Source organism: Mus caroli, unplaced genomic scaffold, assembly GCF_978045245.1.
Source record: "Mus caroli unplaced genomic scaffold, Mus_caroli_1 scaffold_15, whole genome shotgun sequence".
NCBI classification, from domain to species: Eukaryota; Metazoa; Chordata; class Mammalia; order Rodentia; family Muridae; genus Mus; species Mus caroli.
Window position 1 is genome coordinate 64653421 of NW_028227270.1, and position 19215 is coordinate 64672635.

The window sequence follows — 19215 nt, forward strand, 5'->3', positions numbered from 1 at the left end:
TTTAATTTTTACTAAAATCTTGACAAAATGGCAAATTACAGTCATCTGAGAAGAGGGAACCTCAACTGAGAAAACGCCTCCATGTGGTGGGGCTGTAGGAAACCTACAGAACATTTTCCTAATTAGTGACTGATGTGGGAGGGTCAGCCCATTGTAGGTGGGGCCACCCAGGTATGTTGATTCTGGGTTCTATAAGAAAACAGGCTGAGCAAGCCATAACGAGCAAGCTAGTGGGCTGGAGAGATGTCTCAGCAGTTAGGAGCACTGACTGCTCTTCCGAAGGCCCTGAGTTCAAACCCCAGCAACCACATGGTGGCTCACAACCATCCATGGTGAGATCTGATGCCCTCTCTACTGGTGTGTCTGAAGACAGCTACAGTGTACTTACATATAATAATAAATAAATCTTTGGACTGGAGAGAGTGGGGCTGGAGCAAGCAGAGGTCCTGAGTTTAATACCCAGCAACCACATGATGGCTCACAACTATCTGTCCCGCTACAATGTACTCATATACATAAAATAACTCTTAAAAAAAAAAGAGCAAGCTAGTAAGCAGCACCCCTCTATGCCCTTGGCTTTAGCTCTTGCTTCCAGGTTCCTGCCCCATTTGAGTTCTCCCTTGCTTTGAGTTCCTTCAGTGATGGACTATGACATGGAAGTATAAGCCAAATAAACCCTTTCCCCCACAACTTGCTTTGGTCATGGTGTTTGACACAATGCATAAGACATATGCATATACACATCTTCTAATATCAATTTAGTAAAGGCAATGGGACTATCTCACCACCAGCAGATGGGACACATGCCAATTTCAGTGACATGATAAGAAACCTTCAGGTCTGCACTGGGTTTTGCTGGAAATATGTTAAGACACGTGGGCTAGGATCACTCATAGAAAATGTTGATGCTAACTACAATTGTTATATACTACAGCACATGTGTTGCAGGACATTCGATCACAATGTGAACCCAGAGACTGTTTCCAGTTATGGTGTGGCTCCGCCTTAGCATATACCTTTCATTCCCCTGAATACAGACACGCCCATAGTATATACCTTTAATCTCAAACAATGTTCGTAAAGTTAGTTTGTAGAAGGAAGCACCCAAGTTTGAAAGTGATGTCTAGCAGTGGTGGCACATGCCTTTAATCCCAGCACTTGGGAGGCAGAGGCAGGCAGATTTCTGAGTTTGAGGTCAGCCTGGTCTACAGAGTGAGTTCCAGGACAGCCAGGACTGCACAGAGAACCCTGTCCCCAAAAAAACAAGAAGAAGAAGAAGAAGAAGAAGAAGAAGAAGAAGAAGAAGAAGAAGAAGAAGAAGAAGAAAGGGGGGGAGAGAAAGTGATGTCTAATTGAGTAGCAGACAAAGTGATGAGTCAGAAAAAGATTTGACAGAATACACTATGCCCAACTCTCACGAGAAGAGAGTGGAAAGGAAAGCTACTTAAGAGAGCAATGCAGAAAGACAGTTTTGCCAGGAGAGTTGTTCAGAGACAAGTGAAAGAGAACAAGCTAGACACAGGTGGAGGAAAGAGCCAGAGAATGAGGGGCCGGTAGATTAGAACAGATTGTCCAATCTTCCAGGCAACAGGTGCCACTGGGCATTTAAGCTATCTCCACCTTCTGGCTCACTTCCTCCACTGGAGTGCATGTTTCTTAATAAAATGTCTATTCGCTAATCTTAAAAAGTAAATAAATCGGGCTGGAGAGATGGCTCAGCGGTTAAGAGCACTGACTGCTCTTCCAAAGTTCGATTTCCAGCAACCACATGGTGGCTCACAACCATCTGTAATGAGATCTGGTGCCCTCTTCTGGAGTGTCTGAAGACAGCTACAGTGTACTTACATATAATAAATAAATAAGTCTTTTTTTAAAAAAAAAAAAAAAAGTAAATAAATCTTAATCTCAGCACTCTGGAGGCAGAGGCAAGAGGATCTCAGGATTAAAGGCCACCTGGTCTATATACAGAGTCCAGACCATCTAGGAAGAAATAGTGGGATTGTCTCAAAAATAAAATAAAGAGTAGCCGGGTGATGGTGGATTTCTGAGTTCGAGGCCAGCCTGGTCTACAAAGTGAGCTCCAGGACAGCCAGAGCTATACAGAGAAACCCTGTCTTGAAAAACCATAAAAATAAAAATAAAAAAATAAGATAAAATAAAATAAAGAGTAAGGCTCCCTGTCACTGCCAGCCTGTGCCAGCTCTCTTGAGAAACAAGGGGCGTCTCGCTAAGCTTTTCCCAAATGCATGATTCATAGAATTTGTTTCTAGTTATGGTGTTTTCAGGTTTATTTTTTAAATGGATTTATGTAGGTTTGCATGTGTTTAAGTGCACCACAGGCATGTAGATGCCTGAGGGAAGCCAGATGACACTGGATCTTCTAGAACTGAAGCCATAGGCAGCTATGAGCTACTTGCTGTGGGTGCCAGGAACTGAACCCAGGACTGTTGCAGGATTTTTTCCTGCCTAATCACATTAGGGCAGCAGGAGGCCTGTGATTGGACAAGGAAAAGGGAGGCAGCACTAAGAGTTGCAGAGACACAGAGTCTGGGGGAGGGAAGAGGGAGGAGAATGGAGGACATAAACCAGCCATGGCTTTATCCAGCCACAGATAGTTATGATATCGTAAGATCAGAATAATTGGGATAAAGTTTTTATCATTATCAATTGGTTCTGAAATTATTGTATTGACTTCTTATAAATTGAGAATTTACTGATACACAAATCTGACTGGTTAATTATAAGGTTCAAGAGTTTTGGGCTGGTGAGATGGCTCAATGGGTAAGAGCACCCGACTGCTCTTTCGAAGGTCCAGAGTTCAAATCCCAGCAACCACATGGTGGCTCACAACCATCCGTAACGAGATCTGGCGCCCTCTTCTGGAGTGTCTGAAGACAGCTACAGTGTACTTACATATAATAAATAAATAAATCTTTAAAAAAAAAAAAAAAGAGTTTTGCCTTACTTGGTTACTGAAATGTGGGACCACCGATAGTGGAGAGGGAACTAATGGCTCAGCCAGATGTTGCTGGGGGGTGAAGGGGCTAGTTGGAGAGAGTTGCTGGTGGCTGGAGCACAGGAGCATGGTCCAGCCCAGCTGGGGAGTTAGTTGGGGGATTGAGAGAAGGAGCACGGAGAGTTGGCATGTTCATTTTTAATATTTCCTGCAACATAGGACAGCTGCAGTAATAGTAGTAGTACATGCTCCGAAAGCCCTTGTTTGCTTTTTTTTTTTAAGATTTATTTATTTATTATATGTAAGTGCACTGTAGCTGTCTTCAGACACACCAGAAGAGGGAGTCAGATCTTGTTACGGATGGCTGTGAGCCACCATGTGGTTGCTGGGATTTGAACTCAGGACCTTCTGAAGAGCAGTCGGGTACTCTTACCTGCTGAGCCATCTCTCCAGCCCCAGCCCCTTTGTTTGCTTTTTTTTTTTTTTTTTTTTTTTTGGTTTTTTGAGACAGGGTTTCTCTGTGTAGCCCTGGCTGTCCTGGCACTCACTTTGTTGACCAGGCTGGCCTCGAACTCAGAAATCCGCCTGCCTCTGCCTCCCGAGTGCTGGGATTAAAGGCGTGCGCCACCACGCCCGGCTGCTTGTTTGCTTTTTAAAGATTTATTTATTTATTATATGTAAGTACACTGTAGCTGTCTTCAGACACTCCAGAAGAGGGCGCCAGATCTCGTTACGGAGTGGTTGCTGGGATTTGAACTCTGGACCTTCGGAAGAGCAGTCGGGTGCTCTTACCCACTGAGCCATCTCACCAGCCCCCGCTTGTTTGCTTTTTAAAGACAATTTCTCTGTGTTTAGCCAGCAGGCTTTGAATTCTTGATCTCCTGCCTTGGCCTCCCAAGTGCTATGACTGTGTGTGTGACCACCACACCCAGCAGAAGAGAAACAGAGTGCGTGCAGAAATGTGGAGTGGCTACCTTCTGGTTTTGTTTTGTTTTGTTTTTTAGGTTTTTCGAGACAGGGTTTCTCTGTATAGCCCTGGCTGTCCTGGCACTCACTTTGTAGACCAGGCTGGCCTCGAACTCAAAAATCCTTCTGGTTTTGTAGTTGTTGTTGTTGTTGTTTGTTTTTTGTTTGTTTGGTTTGGTTTGGGGTTTTTTGTTTGTTTTTTTCGAGACAGGGTTTCTCTGTGTAGCCCTGGCTGTCCTGGAACTCAATCTGTAGTCCAGGCTGGCCTCGAACTCAGAAATCCGCCTGCCTCTGCCACCCAAGTGCTGGGATTAAAGGTGTGCGCCACCACTGCCGGCTTACCTTCTGTTTTATAACCAAGTCATTTCATTTTGCAATGAAAAGATATTTAAATATATCCTGAACTTGTTTAATAAATGTTGGGGAATATATTCAGTAATTTTATCATCTTTGTGCTGTTTTTATAAAACCGACTCAATGTATTCGTTTCAGGTTCTGCTTTTGCTTATGTGTATCTCTGTGTGCCTTTGTAGACTTATGTGTACTAGATGTATGCAGTTGACTGTGGAGGCCAAAGGGCATAAGATTCCCCTGGAACTGGAGTCACAGGCAGCTGTGAGCCTCTTGATTTTGCCATTACAGTTACAACAAAGATCCCAATGAGCTCCTTCAATAATTTATACTTTACCCAAGATGTTTACCATACAAGGCTACACGGTGAGTTCCAGGCTGGCCAGCACTAGGGTTACCTAAGATGACTTTGTCTCTAAGGAAGATATTTACTCCAGTTTGACACACTAGGAAACAAAACTTCATGTTCAGGTCTCACGGAAGATTCCAAGGCTAAGGCTACAATATTAATCTGAATTCAAAACCTTTAAAACCATGTGGTGTTGATCGCCAATTCACTTCACATGCTATGCTGGATTGTCCCCCGAAGTCCTCTGTGGTAAGGACGTTATCCACAGCTTGGTATTGCTGCCGGTGGAAGAAATGCTGAAAGAGGTCTCCTGGAAGGTCACTAGTTCAGTGGAGGTGTGCCCTCAGTGGGTACCCCAGCACCCCACGTCTTCCCCCTTTCTCTTCCTGGCCACAAGCGAGCAACTTTGCTCTACCAAGTAATCCCTGCAAGAGATGCTGCCTCAGCACAGGCTCATAAGCAATGGAGCCCCTGGGTCTGTGAGCCACAGTGAAGCTTTCCACGTTATATGCTCATCATCTGGGGTAGCTGACATAGCAGCAGAAAGTCAACATGTGCTAGTAACCATGAGAACCGCTTTTATAAACAGTTATATAAGCTAATTTAGGACTTGTACCAGTGGTGCATACCAGTCGACCCAGCCTAGGAATTTAACACCAGTGACGGAAGCACAGGAAGATCTTGTCACAAAATAAATAAGTTGGTTCATCTTATACACTAATAAGGTGCCTACAGAGAGGGGTTTAGGATTACCAGAGGTGATAATCTCTAAGATTGGCTTCTAGGGAAGGATAAACTAGAGAGAGTAAGATGAGCACCCCTCCCTTGTTATCAGAGAGAGTGAATGCAGACAAGCTGCTCTCTCTGCAAAGAAGGCAGCCATGCCAAGACTGGTTGTCATACCCACAGACCCTGGCCCCGAGGCAGGCCGAGCTCAAGTTCAAGACAGTATACATAGTGAGCTCATCCCAACAAATGAAAAGCCAAAACGGAGCCTCTTAAAGAGTGAGCTGGTTACTTTTTGTAATAAAACACCATGACCAAAACCTTATGAAAGAGTTCATTTTGATTTATGGGTCCAGAGGGGAAGTCCATAATAGCACCAGGCCGCCAGGTTAGGAGGCTGGACGTCACCTCTTCAACCACAAACATGAAGCAGAGTAAGCCAACTAGAACAGCAGCAAAACATAAACTCTCAAAGCCCCCCCACCCCGACATAGTTCTTCCAAAGAGGTCCAAGGCTGTAATTTGACAACAAAAGGAACGGATTTGCTGCTAGTGGTGGGTCTGGGTGGTCTGAACAGAATTCCCAGGGTCTTGGCATCTTACACAAGAAAGAAAGATATACTCAGATTGCAAAGTAGCAAAGTTACCTTATCCAAAGCAAAACAACAGATTAGAAAGGTTATTCCCTTGGGCTTTTTATGGCGTGTAAAGGAAGGAGTGGCTAGTTCCTAAGTGTGGTAGGTTTCTATTTTGATTGACAGATTATTCTATAACCATTTCCCAACTGTGTACGTCCCTTCCCATAGAGAATCTGACTTTAGTCATATGCATGTCCAGTTACACACAGGCATAAGAATGGTAATAGGAGGGCTGGTGAGATGGCTCAGTGGGTAGGAGCACCCGACTGCTCTTCCAAAGGTCCAGAGTTCAAATCCCAGCAACCACATGGTGGCTAACAACCATCCGTGACGAGATCTGGCGCCCTCTTCTGGAGTATCTGAAGACAGCTACAGTGTACTTACATATAATAAATAAATCTTTAAAAAAATAAATAAATTAAAAAAAAAAAAAAAAGAATGGTAATAGGAGCCGGGAGTGGTGGCGCACGCCTTTAATCCCAGCACTCGGGAGGCAGAGGCAGGCGGATTTCTGAGTTCGAGGCCAGCCTGGTCTACAAAGTGAGTGTTTTCAGAGATTTTAATTAAAAATAGCTGAGAACAGTTAACACAAAACAGTCCAGATTACTTTACATACATAGCTGGTTTTCAAAAATGTCAGAAATCCACAGAATGTGACATTTAATGTTATTTATTCACTTGTTCAGACAAGTCTGCTCCTGACAGCATTCCCTTTCTTGGATTCAAAGAAAAATTGAGCATCAATGGAGTTGCTCCAGTTGTGGCAAGACAGCCACTAGGCAAGAATTATCTCATTTCATCTACAGACATAAGACTGTTCAGAAAAAGGACACGATTTACAGGTTAGGACCGCTTTGTTCTGCAGAGACAGAATAGGCTAGTCCTTAATTTCCTGTTTCTCTAAGGTCTGACAGATGATCCTGGGTTAAAAGATTAAAGACAGATGGATGCTCCAATTTACTGACTTACTGGGGCTGTATAGGCATACAGCTGTCTCTACAATTTGTCTCAGTTCTGGAAGCTGTTATTAGGCTTCCTATATATTTTCAGTTAATGTTGGTCATTCTCAGATCTCTGACAGGATTGAAGACTATAGCTTCATAGCCAACCCAGGCTATTTCCATTGAGAGAACAGATCTGAGAGGATGGTTTTCAGATGGCATCCAATCTAAAGCCGGGACCTAAGTCAGGCGTAGAAGTACAAGTCTTTTAAGTTAGGATAGTGTTCTATTTTAGTGACAAAATGGACTGGGTGTTAGGTCTATCTTATACTTTATAAGTTACAAAATGGTAATAGTTGTGTTCTATTTATATTTGAGGGAAAGGTTTTGTTTTTATTAAAACGGAAAGGGGGAAGTGTTGTGGATGGACCTGATGCTGTTTGCAAGCTAATTTCGCTCTACTGGGAGGGGCTTCAGACAAGAAGTGAGTCACACTTACTCAGGGGGCTTCTTGCGAACCAATCCCTTAGTGAATAAAGGACCCAATCACTGGGCAAGTAGGAGGGACCTCCGGGTTGAATGGAGGAAAAGAGAAAGCAGGACTTAAGTCCTTTGGAACGCAGACAACAGAGGTGTAAAATGTCATTGCTAGAGTTTCCCAGTATCATGACAGATACACAAGGACTCGCCACTGTTAATAAGGCTTACAAGATTAAGTTTTAGCTGTTGGCCCAGAGACTGAGTTACCCTTATTTCTGAACTAAGTTTGTGCTGCATATTCCTTCATGTGGCAGCTCGTCTGGGTTAAGAGAGAAAGATATGGTGGCAAGGTGTGGGTTTGCCAGATATACACCACAAAGGCCCTGGGGGATTTGAAGCACGGGGTTGGCTTGGTATCGACCGACCAGTAGGAACCTAGAGAGCTGGGTAGAGATAAAAACTGGTCAGCCATTGCCCATCAGTGCATGGCCAGCCAAGGTGCCAGGGCAGAGTTGGAGGTACGAGCATGGGAACGTGCTAGTCCTTTTTTTTTTTTTTTTTTTTAGTATTTCCCAAAATATTAATTAGAATACAAAATTCAGCCAGATGTAGGGGTGGTGCACACCTTTAATCCCAGCACTCTGGAGGCAGAGGCAGGCGGATCTCTGAGTTTGAGGCCAGCCTGGTCTACAGCGTGTTCCAGGATAGCCAGGGCTACACAGAGAAACCCTGTCTGGAAACAAAACCAAACAAATAAAAATAATAGAACACAAAATCCTAAGATATATATACTACCAACAAATGATGAAAAGGTCTCCCTTTTCATTTACAGTATCTCTACTGTGCTAGGAGACCAAGCAGCAGGAAGAGAAGGCGTGGTGGATCAGGCACTGCAGAGCCTGACACGCTTAGTCTGATTCCAGGACCATAGAGCAGTGTGAGAACCAACTCCCAAGGCTGTCCCCTGACCCTGGCATGCATGGGACTCCTGAACCCCCATATACAAAATAAAGAAATGGAAAAAATAAAGTAATACACTGCTGGTTTTAAAGTGATGACTTTATTAATAAATATACATCCATATGATGATGTAGATACAAATCATGAACACTACTCCATTCCATACACATAATTGCACACGAGTAGCTCAAGTTCATGGACATTAAAACATACACAGTATCTATTCAGACTTTTTACAGCAGAGGACAACGTGCTTATTATCAGTTAACTGGCAATTATTTGTTTCATAATTGTCTGTGGAAAAAGGAAATTGTGAATCAAAGAATCAGAGTGGCCTGATTAAATCACACAATTGACTTACTACAGTATCACTTCTAAAAAACTTAAATACATTGTATGTGAGAGCACAGGTCTGTCTACTTGGAAGGAAAGGGAAAAAGCAAATATTAGATACATCTTAGATTTGAGTGCAGTCATTGCGCTTCAACAGACAAAAACAAAAGAGCATCAAAACTTCTTATGTCCGAGATTAATGTGAATTGTTATGTTACTGTAACAGGTCATAAAATTTTACTGCATAAAGACAAGGAACTGACAGAGCAATCATCGTAGTATCCCCTGAACTGTTCTCTTAAAGCTTCTTAAAGTATGAAGAAGTTCACCGTTTAAACTTAAACACTGTAGTCATTATTACACTGGATGAAGCATCTTTAACCTCATAATAAATGGATCCAGATTTTACCTCAAAGAAATTATATTCTTATTTCATGAAAATATATGTAAATTCACACAAATAACAGTTTGGAATGACTAAATACCACTTTTCAGATGTTCCTTTTAAAAAAGTAATTAAAAATACAAAGAATTGTTAATCTGATTTAAACACTAATTAAAAAATGTTTCAAATACTAAAAATTAAACCAAATACTATTTAATTTTTCAATATATTGTGCCAATATATATATATTTTTAAATATCCAGTGCAAAACTCCAAAGATAGTATCAAAATCACCCCATACTAAAGATTAATTAGGCAAGGTGATACCTGTGGAAAATGACATTTTCATCTGTATTGACTCCTTATTTGTTTTGATAACAATAATAAATAAGGCATGTTAAAATATCCTTTTAAGAAAAAAGTAAAACAAACTTACTTGAATAGTACATCATTTTCTGACAAAGTTTTAATATAGAATAGTGAAACCTATTTATGAAGAATAGAATCACACAGTATAAAATTAGCAATTTACCTTTTAAGGAATAATTATACAGTGGGGGTGAGGGCAGGGGAGACGACAGTTTTCCCCAACTGAATATACTGGCATCTAGGCAACTGTTTCACATGCTATTTCAGTGTCTGTCATGACAAAAGACCATGTTACAAAAGATGCAGAATGCAGTCTTTAGATCATGTAGAAGTCAAAGTATTTGTATGTGAAGACTTCACTCCTGTCCTCACCGTGCCTCTCCAGCTGACACTAGTAAACTGTCCACAAGGAGGAAAGTAGAATCAGGTGTTCACCAGTGCACACGTCTAATATTCCAGGTGACTGCTCACAGGAACAGTGAATTCAGGCTCCAGTCACAACTGTAGCCATCCATCCATCCCCCCTTTCCTGGGATAGAGCTCCTGATAAACACTGTTATAAACATATCACCTTACACCAATGTCCCATCTCATGAACATGTATCCGAAACGCATTATACAGTAGCCCACTCTATCTTCTGACACAGCACAGCACCACTGAGTAGATGTGCTGGCAAGCTGAGGGAAGGGGATGGGTGTGGGAAGGGCAAGAAGAAATGACAAGGTACAAAGCCAGGAATGAAATCAAACTCAAAAGGATGCCACGTGGACTCACCATGAAACACAACATGCACCCAAGTCCTTAACATTTGGTGGTGAGATGATTCTACACTAGACTATTTCAACTGTATTCAGGAACTAGCTGTGCAAGGATCTTAAAACAGCCAGCTGCTGAACAACTTCAGAAACAGCTAAGTGACAGATACTTGTGACCAGATGAACACATCAATGAAGATGCAAGCATTTGCCTGTGTCAGAAGTTACACTGTCCTAAGTAAATTATTAAGTTTTATATTCTAGGCTTCTGCAAGAAGAAACTCTTTGAAGCACTTTAGTTGTCTGAGCATTATAGCTAGTTAAATGGTCACCCAGCACTGCTCACTGTCTTCTATGGTTTGTGTGAAGCTCTACCGCTGAGGTTACTATCCCCACATGCAATATAACCTCACTTCCTGTAAGAGCAGGGGTCCAGCTGCTGTGTCAGCTATCATGGGGCACCTGAGATTTGCTGTTTGTCCCCTGATAAAGGTCTGAAACATGGTATTTACAGTCAGTCAGTTTGCATGGACTGAGAGCAAGCCTAACTAACCAGTATGTCTCCTTTTGTAAAGTTTTTAAGTCATGTAAATCTACATTTTAATCTCAAAGGCATTTTAAAATGCAAGTAAAAAACATTTTTTAAGTTCAGTAAAAAGCTTTTCTTTTGTTTCTTTTGTTTTGTTTTTTTAAGACAGGGTCTCTCTCTACCTAGCATTGGCTGTCCTGGCACTATATAGACTTCAAACTCAAGAGATCTGCCTGCCTCAGCCTCCCAAATGCTGGGATCAAATTCATGGACCACCACACCTGGCCCAGGGAAAGCTTCTCAACTTCAAAGTTCATAATATTTTACTTAGAACTCAGAATAAATAAAATGTGTATTAACAAGCAATATTCAGAAAAGAAGGCTTCCCTCCACAAGTATACCGATATACCCAGTATTTGCATCTTTTCTATACTGTGCCTAAAGCAAGCCTCACTAGGGAAGTCTTCTTTCGGAAGAGGCCATGATGACATTTTTATGCTAACCAGCACTCATTTTACAGGTTTCATGAATAATGAGTTACATTTATCGGTATTTAGGTCTCGATAGCCAGGAAACTGCTTTCTGCTTAGATCAATTGTACAGTCAACCACTCAATTTGTGTCCTTTGGTAGATATAAACCTGAAAATGCAGTTAAGTACTAACACAGTATAATAACAATTACTCGGAAAAACTAAAAAAATTCTAAATAAATGAACACTAGTAATAAATGTTTTTAAATATAAAACTTTGAAGCTCACTAAGTGTGTGAAAGACAAAACAGGATGATTATAGTTACATGCAGACCTTCAAGGGGTCTCTTTCCCGTATATTAACTATAATGTGTGGGTTTTAAGTCTGAGTTGTTTGTAGTGTTTGCTGCCTATACTCTTAGGCAACTAAAAAACGCACACCCTGTAACTATAATCTCTGCAAGGCAGATACTAAACAACGCTTTAGTATTAATGATCAACTAATGTCATGCGAATCAATAAATAAGAAGCTGTGTTTTAAGTTCCAAAGCATCCAGACAGCTGCGTCTTATTTCAGAGTTCTAAACTCACACAGCCATCCCTCTGATCTGCTCACTAGTTGCTGTTCTGCCCCTTCAGTTACAATGCCTCACAATAGATTACTCACAAATAAAAGTTAACTTGGGCAGCTGCTTAGCATGGGAGGTATCCACTTAGAACAGCACAAAGGGAAAGCAAAAATGACTTAGCTGCTGAGGGTCGTGAGTGAACTGTGTACAATACAGACACAATGTACTACTCCTGCCCAAAGTGCATCTGTCAATTGTGGCAACTTCTGAGCCAAAAAGAAAGAAAAAGAAGTGCAGGGTAAGGGAGAGCCAACAGAAACAGCACTGGGGAGTCCACGTGGTAAGATCATGTCAAATTAAAACCAGACGCTTTGGGGTGACTAACAACCTGCTCCTAACGCCTGCTCTCCTGCCTCGCTCACTCGCTGGGCGGCTTGACTTCACCACTTGTTTCCTGAAGCCCATGCACCACTCTACTATGCATCATAGGGTAAGGAAAGGCAGCAGTGCCACAGCCATAGCCAAGATCTGCAAGGCGGGACAGAGCTTTAATGCTACCTGGAGGTCTCCCTGGGCTGACTTTGTATCCTGCAGCTTTGGTTGTACCCAAAGGTCTGCCTGGACTTGTTTTAAATCCAGCTGCTTTGGTAGTTCCCAGGGGTCTGCCTGTGCTGGTCCGGTATCCTGCTGACTTGGTGGTTCCCGAAGGCCGGCCTCGCTTACCAGATCGATTGAGGTTTTTCTTTTTCTTTAGTTCATCTTTTATCTCTATGTTTCTGCCACTGGTAGGCTGCAAGTGTGTTTCGTTTAATGGGTCTTGCCTCTGACAAACCATTGGTTTGTGGCTGACTGTGTGGCTGTACTTGTTTTGCTGGGAGGAATACAGATCGAACTGATCAGCAGCTCTCATGGCATCTTCATTGAGGCAGGAAGGCTTGCCAGGCCCACAGAACGCTGGATTACTGCCGGCAACGGGGTGCATCATTTTCTACCAAAAACAGAGACAAATGCATATGAATACCTATCTGTATGGTAGCATGCAATGGGAAAACCACCTTTTAACAACTATGTAGACTACCTAAAATTAGGGCAATAAGGTAGACTCCAAAACATACTGTTCCACGACAGCGACAGCCTCTCTCTCCCACCCAACACAGCACTTCTTACTTTAGGACAGAGGCCCAGAAGAGTCAATTAGAATATTTTACTCTCCCTTCCCCTACACGTTTATAAAACCAGTAGCAGATCCAGGAGTTCCCAGGTGGACTGGAGTTCTAGGGATGAGGCTTTTATATGTCGTGGCCCATGCTCGGTAGCTTGTTCAGTGATGAGTTACCTACCTATACAGCTGTAAGTAACCTAACTGGCTGGTTCACTAAGCCAGCCTTGACTAGAATTCCTTGATTTGCTGGTGCCCGACCTAGAATGCATAGTGTTATCCATGCCTTCCCCAAAAAGTCACACCACAAACAGCATCAAAGAGTCATGTTTTTCTCAGTTATAGGTAGGAACAACTGTCACATAAGGTCACTCAACTAGAGGCTGGAACAAAGGCTCAGCAGAAGACCTGCTGCTCTTGCAATGGACCACGGTTCAGGTTCCAGCACGTACATGGTGGTTCACACCCTCAGTAATAATTACAGTTCCAGGGGGCTGACATCCTCTTCTGATCTCCTTGGACACCAAGCATGCCCATGATAAACATACATATATGTAGGCAAAACAGTCATACAATTATTTTTTAAAAATCTAAACTCTTGAGGGCCGGAGAGATGGCTCAGTGGTTAAGAGCACTGACTGTTCTCCCAGAGGTCCTGATTTCAATTCCCAGCAACCACATGGTGGCTCATAACCATCTGTAATGGGATCTGATGCCCTCTTCTGGTGTGTCTGAAGACAGCTACCATGTACTCATGTACACACAATAAATCTTTAAAAAAAAAATCTAAATTCTTCTGAAAACAGAACTCAAAACACTAACTTAATACCTATAATATTCTGATTAAGGCTGATGTAAGTAGAAAATGAATATTTTGTAGGCTTTTTTTCCTTTTACATTATTAAACCCTACAAAGATAAAATCTAAAACAAGGGCCAAAAAGATGTCACAGCAAGTAAAGCCCCTTGCCATCAAACCTAACATATAAGATCAATTCCTATGACCAGAAAGGTAGGAAAATCTACTCAAGTTGTTCATTGATATCCACATACTTGCACAACATACATACACACACACACACACAAACACAGAAATAAATGTTAAAAAATTTTCAATACAAATAAAACCCCAGAACTCATATTAAACTGGTTGTCCTTGTATAACCTTAGCATGCCTCCTGGGTACATTCTCACTTGTGTGCTCTTAACCCGATCAGTTTCCACAAGGGGGACACCTAGTCATTATGGTAATGAATTATTTATACAGAATCCTTAGTGTGTTACCCTTTTCAAAACCAGATAGCGTCAAGCAAGGAACACAATGTCTTGGCCCAGCACACAGATGGCCTCTATCTAAACAAAAGGCAGTATCAGCACAGAGGCTAACCGAGAAGGCTCTGATCATCTAAAATAGATGAGCACAGTCAAGACCTGAACATCAAAAATATGGGCAGCGCCTGACAGTGGTGGTGCACGCCTTTAATCCCAGCACTTGGGAGGCAGAGGCAGGCAGATTTCTGAGTTTGAGGCCAGCCTGGTCTACAGAGTGAGTTCCAGGACAGCCAGGCTACGCAGAGAAACCAACCGTCTCAAAAACAAACAAACAAACAAAAATATGGATAACAATCAAATACCATTTCTTCCCAAGACATATATTTAATGTCAAACAGGTCATCTGCTTTACAGAGCCCTGAACAAGTCCAAAGTCACTGTTTTGTCTGTGATTTTTTTTCTTTCTATACAAGTCTGCACCACATGTGCAACAAATTTTCAGGCTGAAATACACTAAGGCAAGAAAGACAAGGCCGTGAATGTGTATATGAAGGTCCTGCCTGAAATGGCATCCTCCACACACATAGAGCTGCACTCCTGGAGCTGAGACTAAGGCACTTGGCTCCTGACAGGACAGGAAAGAGGACTCATACTGCAGAGCACATGGTACTCAGCTCAGTATCCGCTGAGAATCAACAGAGTTGTTGCCCAGATAGTTTAAAGTTTCAATTATGACGTAAAAAATACATTGAGGGGCTGGTGAGATGGCTCAGTGGGTAAGAGCACCCGACTGCTCTTCCGAAGGTCCGGAGTTCAAATCCCAGCAACCACATGGTGGCTCACAACCATCTGTAACAACATCTGACGCCCTCTTCTGGAGTGTCTGAAGACAGCTACAGTGTACTTACATATAATAAATAAATAAATCTTTAAAAAAAAAAAAAAATACATTGAGAAGCTATTTGTGTATGGTCAGAGCAACACAGACTTGAAATTATAAAACTAGTCAAAGAAAAAACGAAAATATTAAAAGGAATAATTTTTACTCACGTCCCAAAGATATAAGACCTAACTATCAATACTTACTTCACTAGCTCCGATTCTAATTTCAGGAAACAAATAGGGCCGGCACATGCCTTTTAATCCCAGCAAAGAGGCAAAGCAATTGGATCTGTTTCTAGCCAGCCAGGTCTACAGGGGTTCCAGGAGAGCCAGAGAAACCCTGTCTTGGAAAACAAACAAGCAACAACAGAAAAAAGAAAAGAAAGAAAAAGAAAAAGAAAAAAAGAAATAGAAATCCCCAAGGTAAGTTTTAAACATATTGGCCTAAAGTTGTTCTCTGAGCGTTCTCTCTATATCAGCCACTTTGCACGGAATCCTCAGAGTATGTTTTGTTAAAGAAAGAGGAACAGGAGCTGGAGCCTGGCTCAGCAGTTAGCAGTGCTGGATGCACAATCCTAAGGACTAGGATATTAGCACCTACCCTACTAACCAGTTTTGCCTACGCACACAGCTCGCTGATAGGAGTGGTCAGGAAGATCAATGGTGCTTGAGATTCCAACTTAGCTGAGAAAAAAGAAGCTACAGGTTCAGGGAGAGACCCTGACTCAAAAGGACAGGTAGAGCCTTGCTGTGGTGACTCACTTTTAATCCCAGAACTCAGGAGGCAGAGGCAGGAGATCTCTATGAGTTCAAGGCCAGCCTAGTCTACAGAGCTAATTCCAGGACAGCCAGGGCTATACAGAGAAACCCTGTCTCTCAGAAACACGAGGGGGTGGTGGTGGGGGGCACACACAGAGACTGACAGAGGACACTCAACACCCTGGCCTCTGCGTCAACACAAACAGTCACATAAATATGTGTGTACTTGCACACACACAAACGCCTTTTTTTCCTTTCTTTAAAGACATGGGAATTGACTTCAAGCAACCTGTCAGGACACTCATTAGGAGATTACAAAGCAAGTAAGAATTCAGATAATCTGAAAAGAGAGCCAACAATAGGCGTTGGCATGGCATAGTCATGACAGCCAGGCATGTCTTCTCTACACTGAGGCTGTTTAACAGAACCCCACTGGATGTAATAGTGCTTTTCCCAAAATTTATGACAACAAAAATTTTCTCTAGATATTGCAAGCAAATTCCAGGACAGCCAGGGCCTCAAAAAACAAAACAAACACAAACCCTTGGCGCTGGCTCAGGTTTGGATCTCCAGCATACACAAAACTGTCAAGTACAGCGCCCTGTGTCTGCAACCCCAGGAGGGAGGTAGCAGACCCGTAGCAGATTCCTATAAGGCACTGGTCAGCTGTGACACCGAGAGCTCCAGGATCAAGTTCAGTAGGAGACTTTATCTCAAAAACCAAGATGGAGAGCAGCAACCAAGGAAGACGCCTGGCACTGACTTAGGCAATACGAATGCACACACATGCGCAGACGCAGATGTGCATGAATGCCTGCAAATCTTATCTGGGAAAGCTGAATCAGAAAATCCAGAGGTATAGTAAGCCCTGAGCTTCACAGAAAGCAAAAAATGAGGTAGTAAGGTGGGAGTTCTTTCTCTTACACATGGGACTTCCAGATAAAGAAAAAAATATTATTTTTTAAAAACTTATTTATATACATATGCATACTCCATTTGCATGTATGTCTGCATGATAGAAGAGGGCATCAGATCCCATTATTTAGATGGTTGTGAGCCACAATGTGGTTTCTGGGAATTGAACTCAGGACCTCTGGAAGACCGACTAGTGCTCTTAACCACTGAGGCATCTCTCCAGCCCAGAAAAAATATTCTTACAACCTATTTCAGCACTATGAAATCCGTTGTGTATAAAACCACCTACATATATATATATTACATGCATGATAAATTTCAGTATTTGGCTAACACATTAGCATTAGCCCTGTTCTTCAAAATGCCTACCTCTTTCCACTCTAAGACCTACCTGCTGATAATTCTTTGGTTTGCTTTTGGGGATTTTTAATTTTTGAGGTTTGTCTTCATAACAATCCTCCTGCCTCACCAAGCAAGTAAGTTAACCAACATGCTTGGTCAGCTATTACCTTATGTTTTAAACTATGCTTGTCTACATGAGAACAAATGAGTGTGAGCCCCCCCCCCCCCGGGGTGCAACACATGGAGTTACATTTTGTTCCCAGTGCACAGCAGTGCAGGGAGTCAAACCCTACTTCTCTTCAAGCCTGGTATACGCTCTTAACTGCTTTTTTTCCCAGCTATTCTTGGATTCTTTCCATGCAAAGTTCACTAAAATGATGCAGGTTACATTTGAGAAAAGTGGGCGGAGGAATTTCTCTTAAGACGTGGGTGGAACGTAAGCTAGGAGTTAACAGAGCAAATCGTGTTGCAAAGCAAAGGCTACAAGTTGTTTTTGTTTTGTTTGTGGTACTAGGGGTGGACTCCAATGCCTTGCACATATCAAACAAACGAAGAAGCATATTTTAAAATGGTGCACCGGGCCGGGCGTGGTGGCGCACGCCTTTAGTCCCAGCACTCGGGAGGCAGAGGCAGGCGGATTTCTGAGTTCGAGGCCAGCCTGGTCTACAAAGTGAGTGCCAGGACAGCCAGGGCTACACAGAGAAACCCTGTCTCGAAAAACCCAAAAAAAAAAAAAAAAAAAAAAAAAATGGTGCACCGGTAAGTTTAAGGAAGCCAGCGAGGAGTTTCACTGTGACTAAATTAGTAGTTTTGAAGGTCTGCTGCGACCTGCTTTCCCTTAAGTTTTACTGTGGGTGTTTAATCCTGCCGTCTTTCAATGAAACAATCACATTTCTTCTTCTTCTTTTTTTTTTTTTTTTACCTTGAATGTGGCAGACATTGCTCCCAAGAAAACTATTTTTAGTAAATTCACAAGGCACCTTTAAGCTTTGTAAATTTAGCCAAGCTTCAAAGGCCCACACGCCGTTCTCCTCCAAGGATCAAATATCCCACAAACCTCGGGGTTTTGTTACTATCTGGCTAACTACTGTATATAATCACATATGATTTTATAATTCTAAACAAGTGTGAGAGGCCGTGTCAACCACTGAGGATGCTGCTCCGTTCCCGCTTCCCGAGAAGTTTACACAACATAAATAACGGTCTCCTTTGTCTTCTCTGCGCTCCTTAGCCGTGCCCCCCGGCGCTTCCCCAAGTCAGCATCCTAACGGGAACCCGAGGCGTTCCCCGCCGCGCCCCCGGGATGCGGGAAAGACCGCAGCTCCAGGGCGAGCCTGCGGCCCCGCGCCCACCCTGCAGCCCTGGCTGCGCGGCCCGCGCCGTGACTTCCGCCTGCCGCGAGGCCGGCAGGCGCCCGGGCGGAAGTACCGCGGGGAAGGAGGCCGCCCCGGAGGAAGGAGGCGCCCGCGCTCGCCGCCGCATCCCGCTCGCCGGGCCCCGCGCCAGCCGCCGCCCCGCGCCCTACCTCGGCCGCTCGGAGCCCGGCCCTCAGAGCGCCCAGGGGCCGCCCATAGGCAGGAAAGCTCCCGCCCGTTCCGTTCACTCCGGCCGCGTCCGCTCCGGGCGGCCCTGTCCAGTCACGGCAGAGGGCCGGCGGCGGCGGCGGCGAGGGCCACGCCAGCGCCTGACTCCCTGGAGCCCTCACCGCGGGGCCCCGGACGCGGGAGGAAGAGGCCGCCACAGCCCCGGAATGTGAGCGCCGCCTGCGCGTGCGCAGGCACGCCTAAGTATCGCGAGACTCTTCGCGCGGCCCGCGAATGGAGTGCGCAGACGCGCGCGGAGCGGACGCGCCCTGTGCGGAGCTCCAGTCCCGCCAAGATGAGCGAGCGCGTGTGGCTGGGCTCGGTGGGATTCGGATGGTCCGCTCGGTGACTTCCCAGAACGCAGGGTCACTCCGTGATGCAGGCATCGTTTGAAGCCCGCTGCAGTCGTCCAGAAGCCGTTTTCATAGCTGTTTGAAAACGATGTTTGCTCATGCCTGTCTGCAGTCCTTAAGACTCGTTCATTGTCTGGGGGCAGGAGAGATGGCTGCTCTTCCAGAGGTCCTG

At 43.7% G+C, this 19215-nt stretch overlaps 1 protein-coding gene across 1 annotated transcript; it reads right to left on the bottom strand.

Moving 5' to 3' along the window:
• Positions 1-8448: 8448 nt before the first annotated feature.
• On the bottom strand, positions 8449-18880 carry CUNH5orf24 (chromosome unknown C5orf24 homolog). Its single transcript, XM_021180732.3, has 2 exons — positions 18633-18880; positions 8449-12767 (listed from the first exon to the last, which is right to left on the bottom strand). The coding sequence occupies exon 2, from the start codon at positions 12762-12764 to the stop codon at positions 12198-12200; it is 567 nt and encodes a 188-aa protein (XP_021036391.1). The 5' UTR covers positions 12765-12767; positions 18633-18880; the 3' UTR covers positions 8449-12197.
• Between the last annotated feature and the right edge of the window lie 335 nt (positions 18881-19215).

Excerpts from the sequence above, each read along its gene's own strand:
- CUNH5orf24 (XM_021180732.3), bottom strand. The coding sequence starts at position 12,764 with ATGATGCACCCCGTTGCCGGCAGTAATCCAGCGTTCTGTGGGCCTGGC.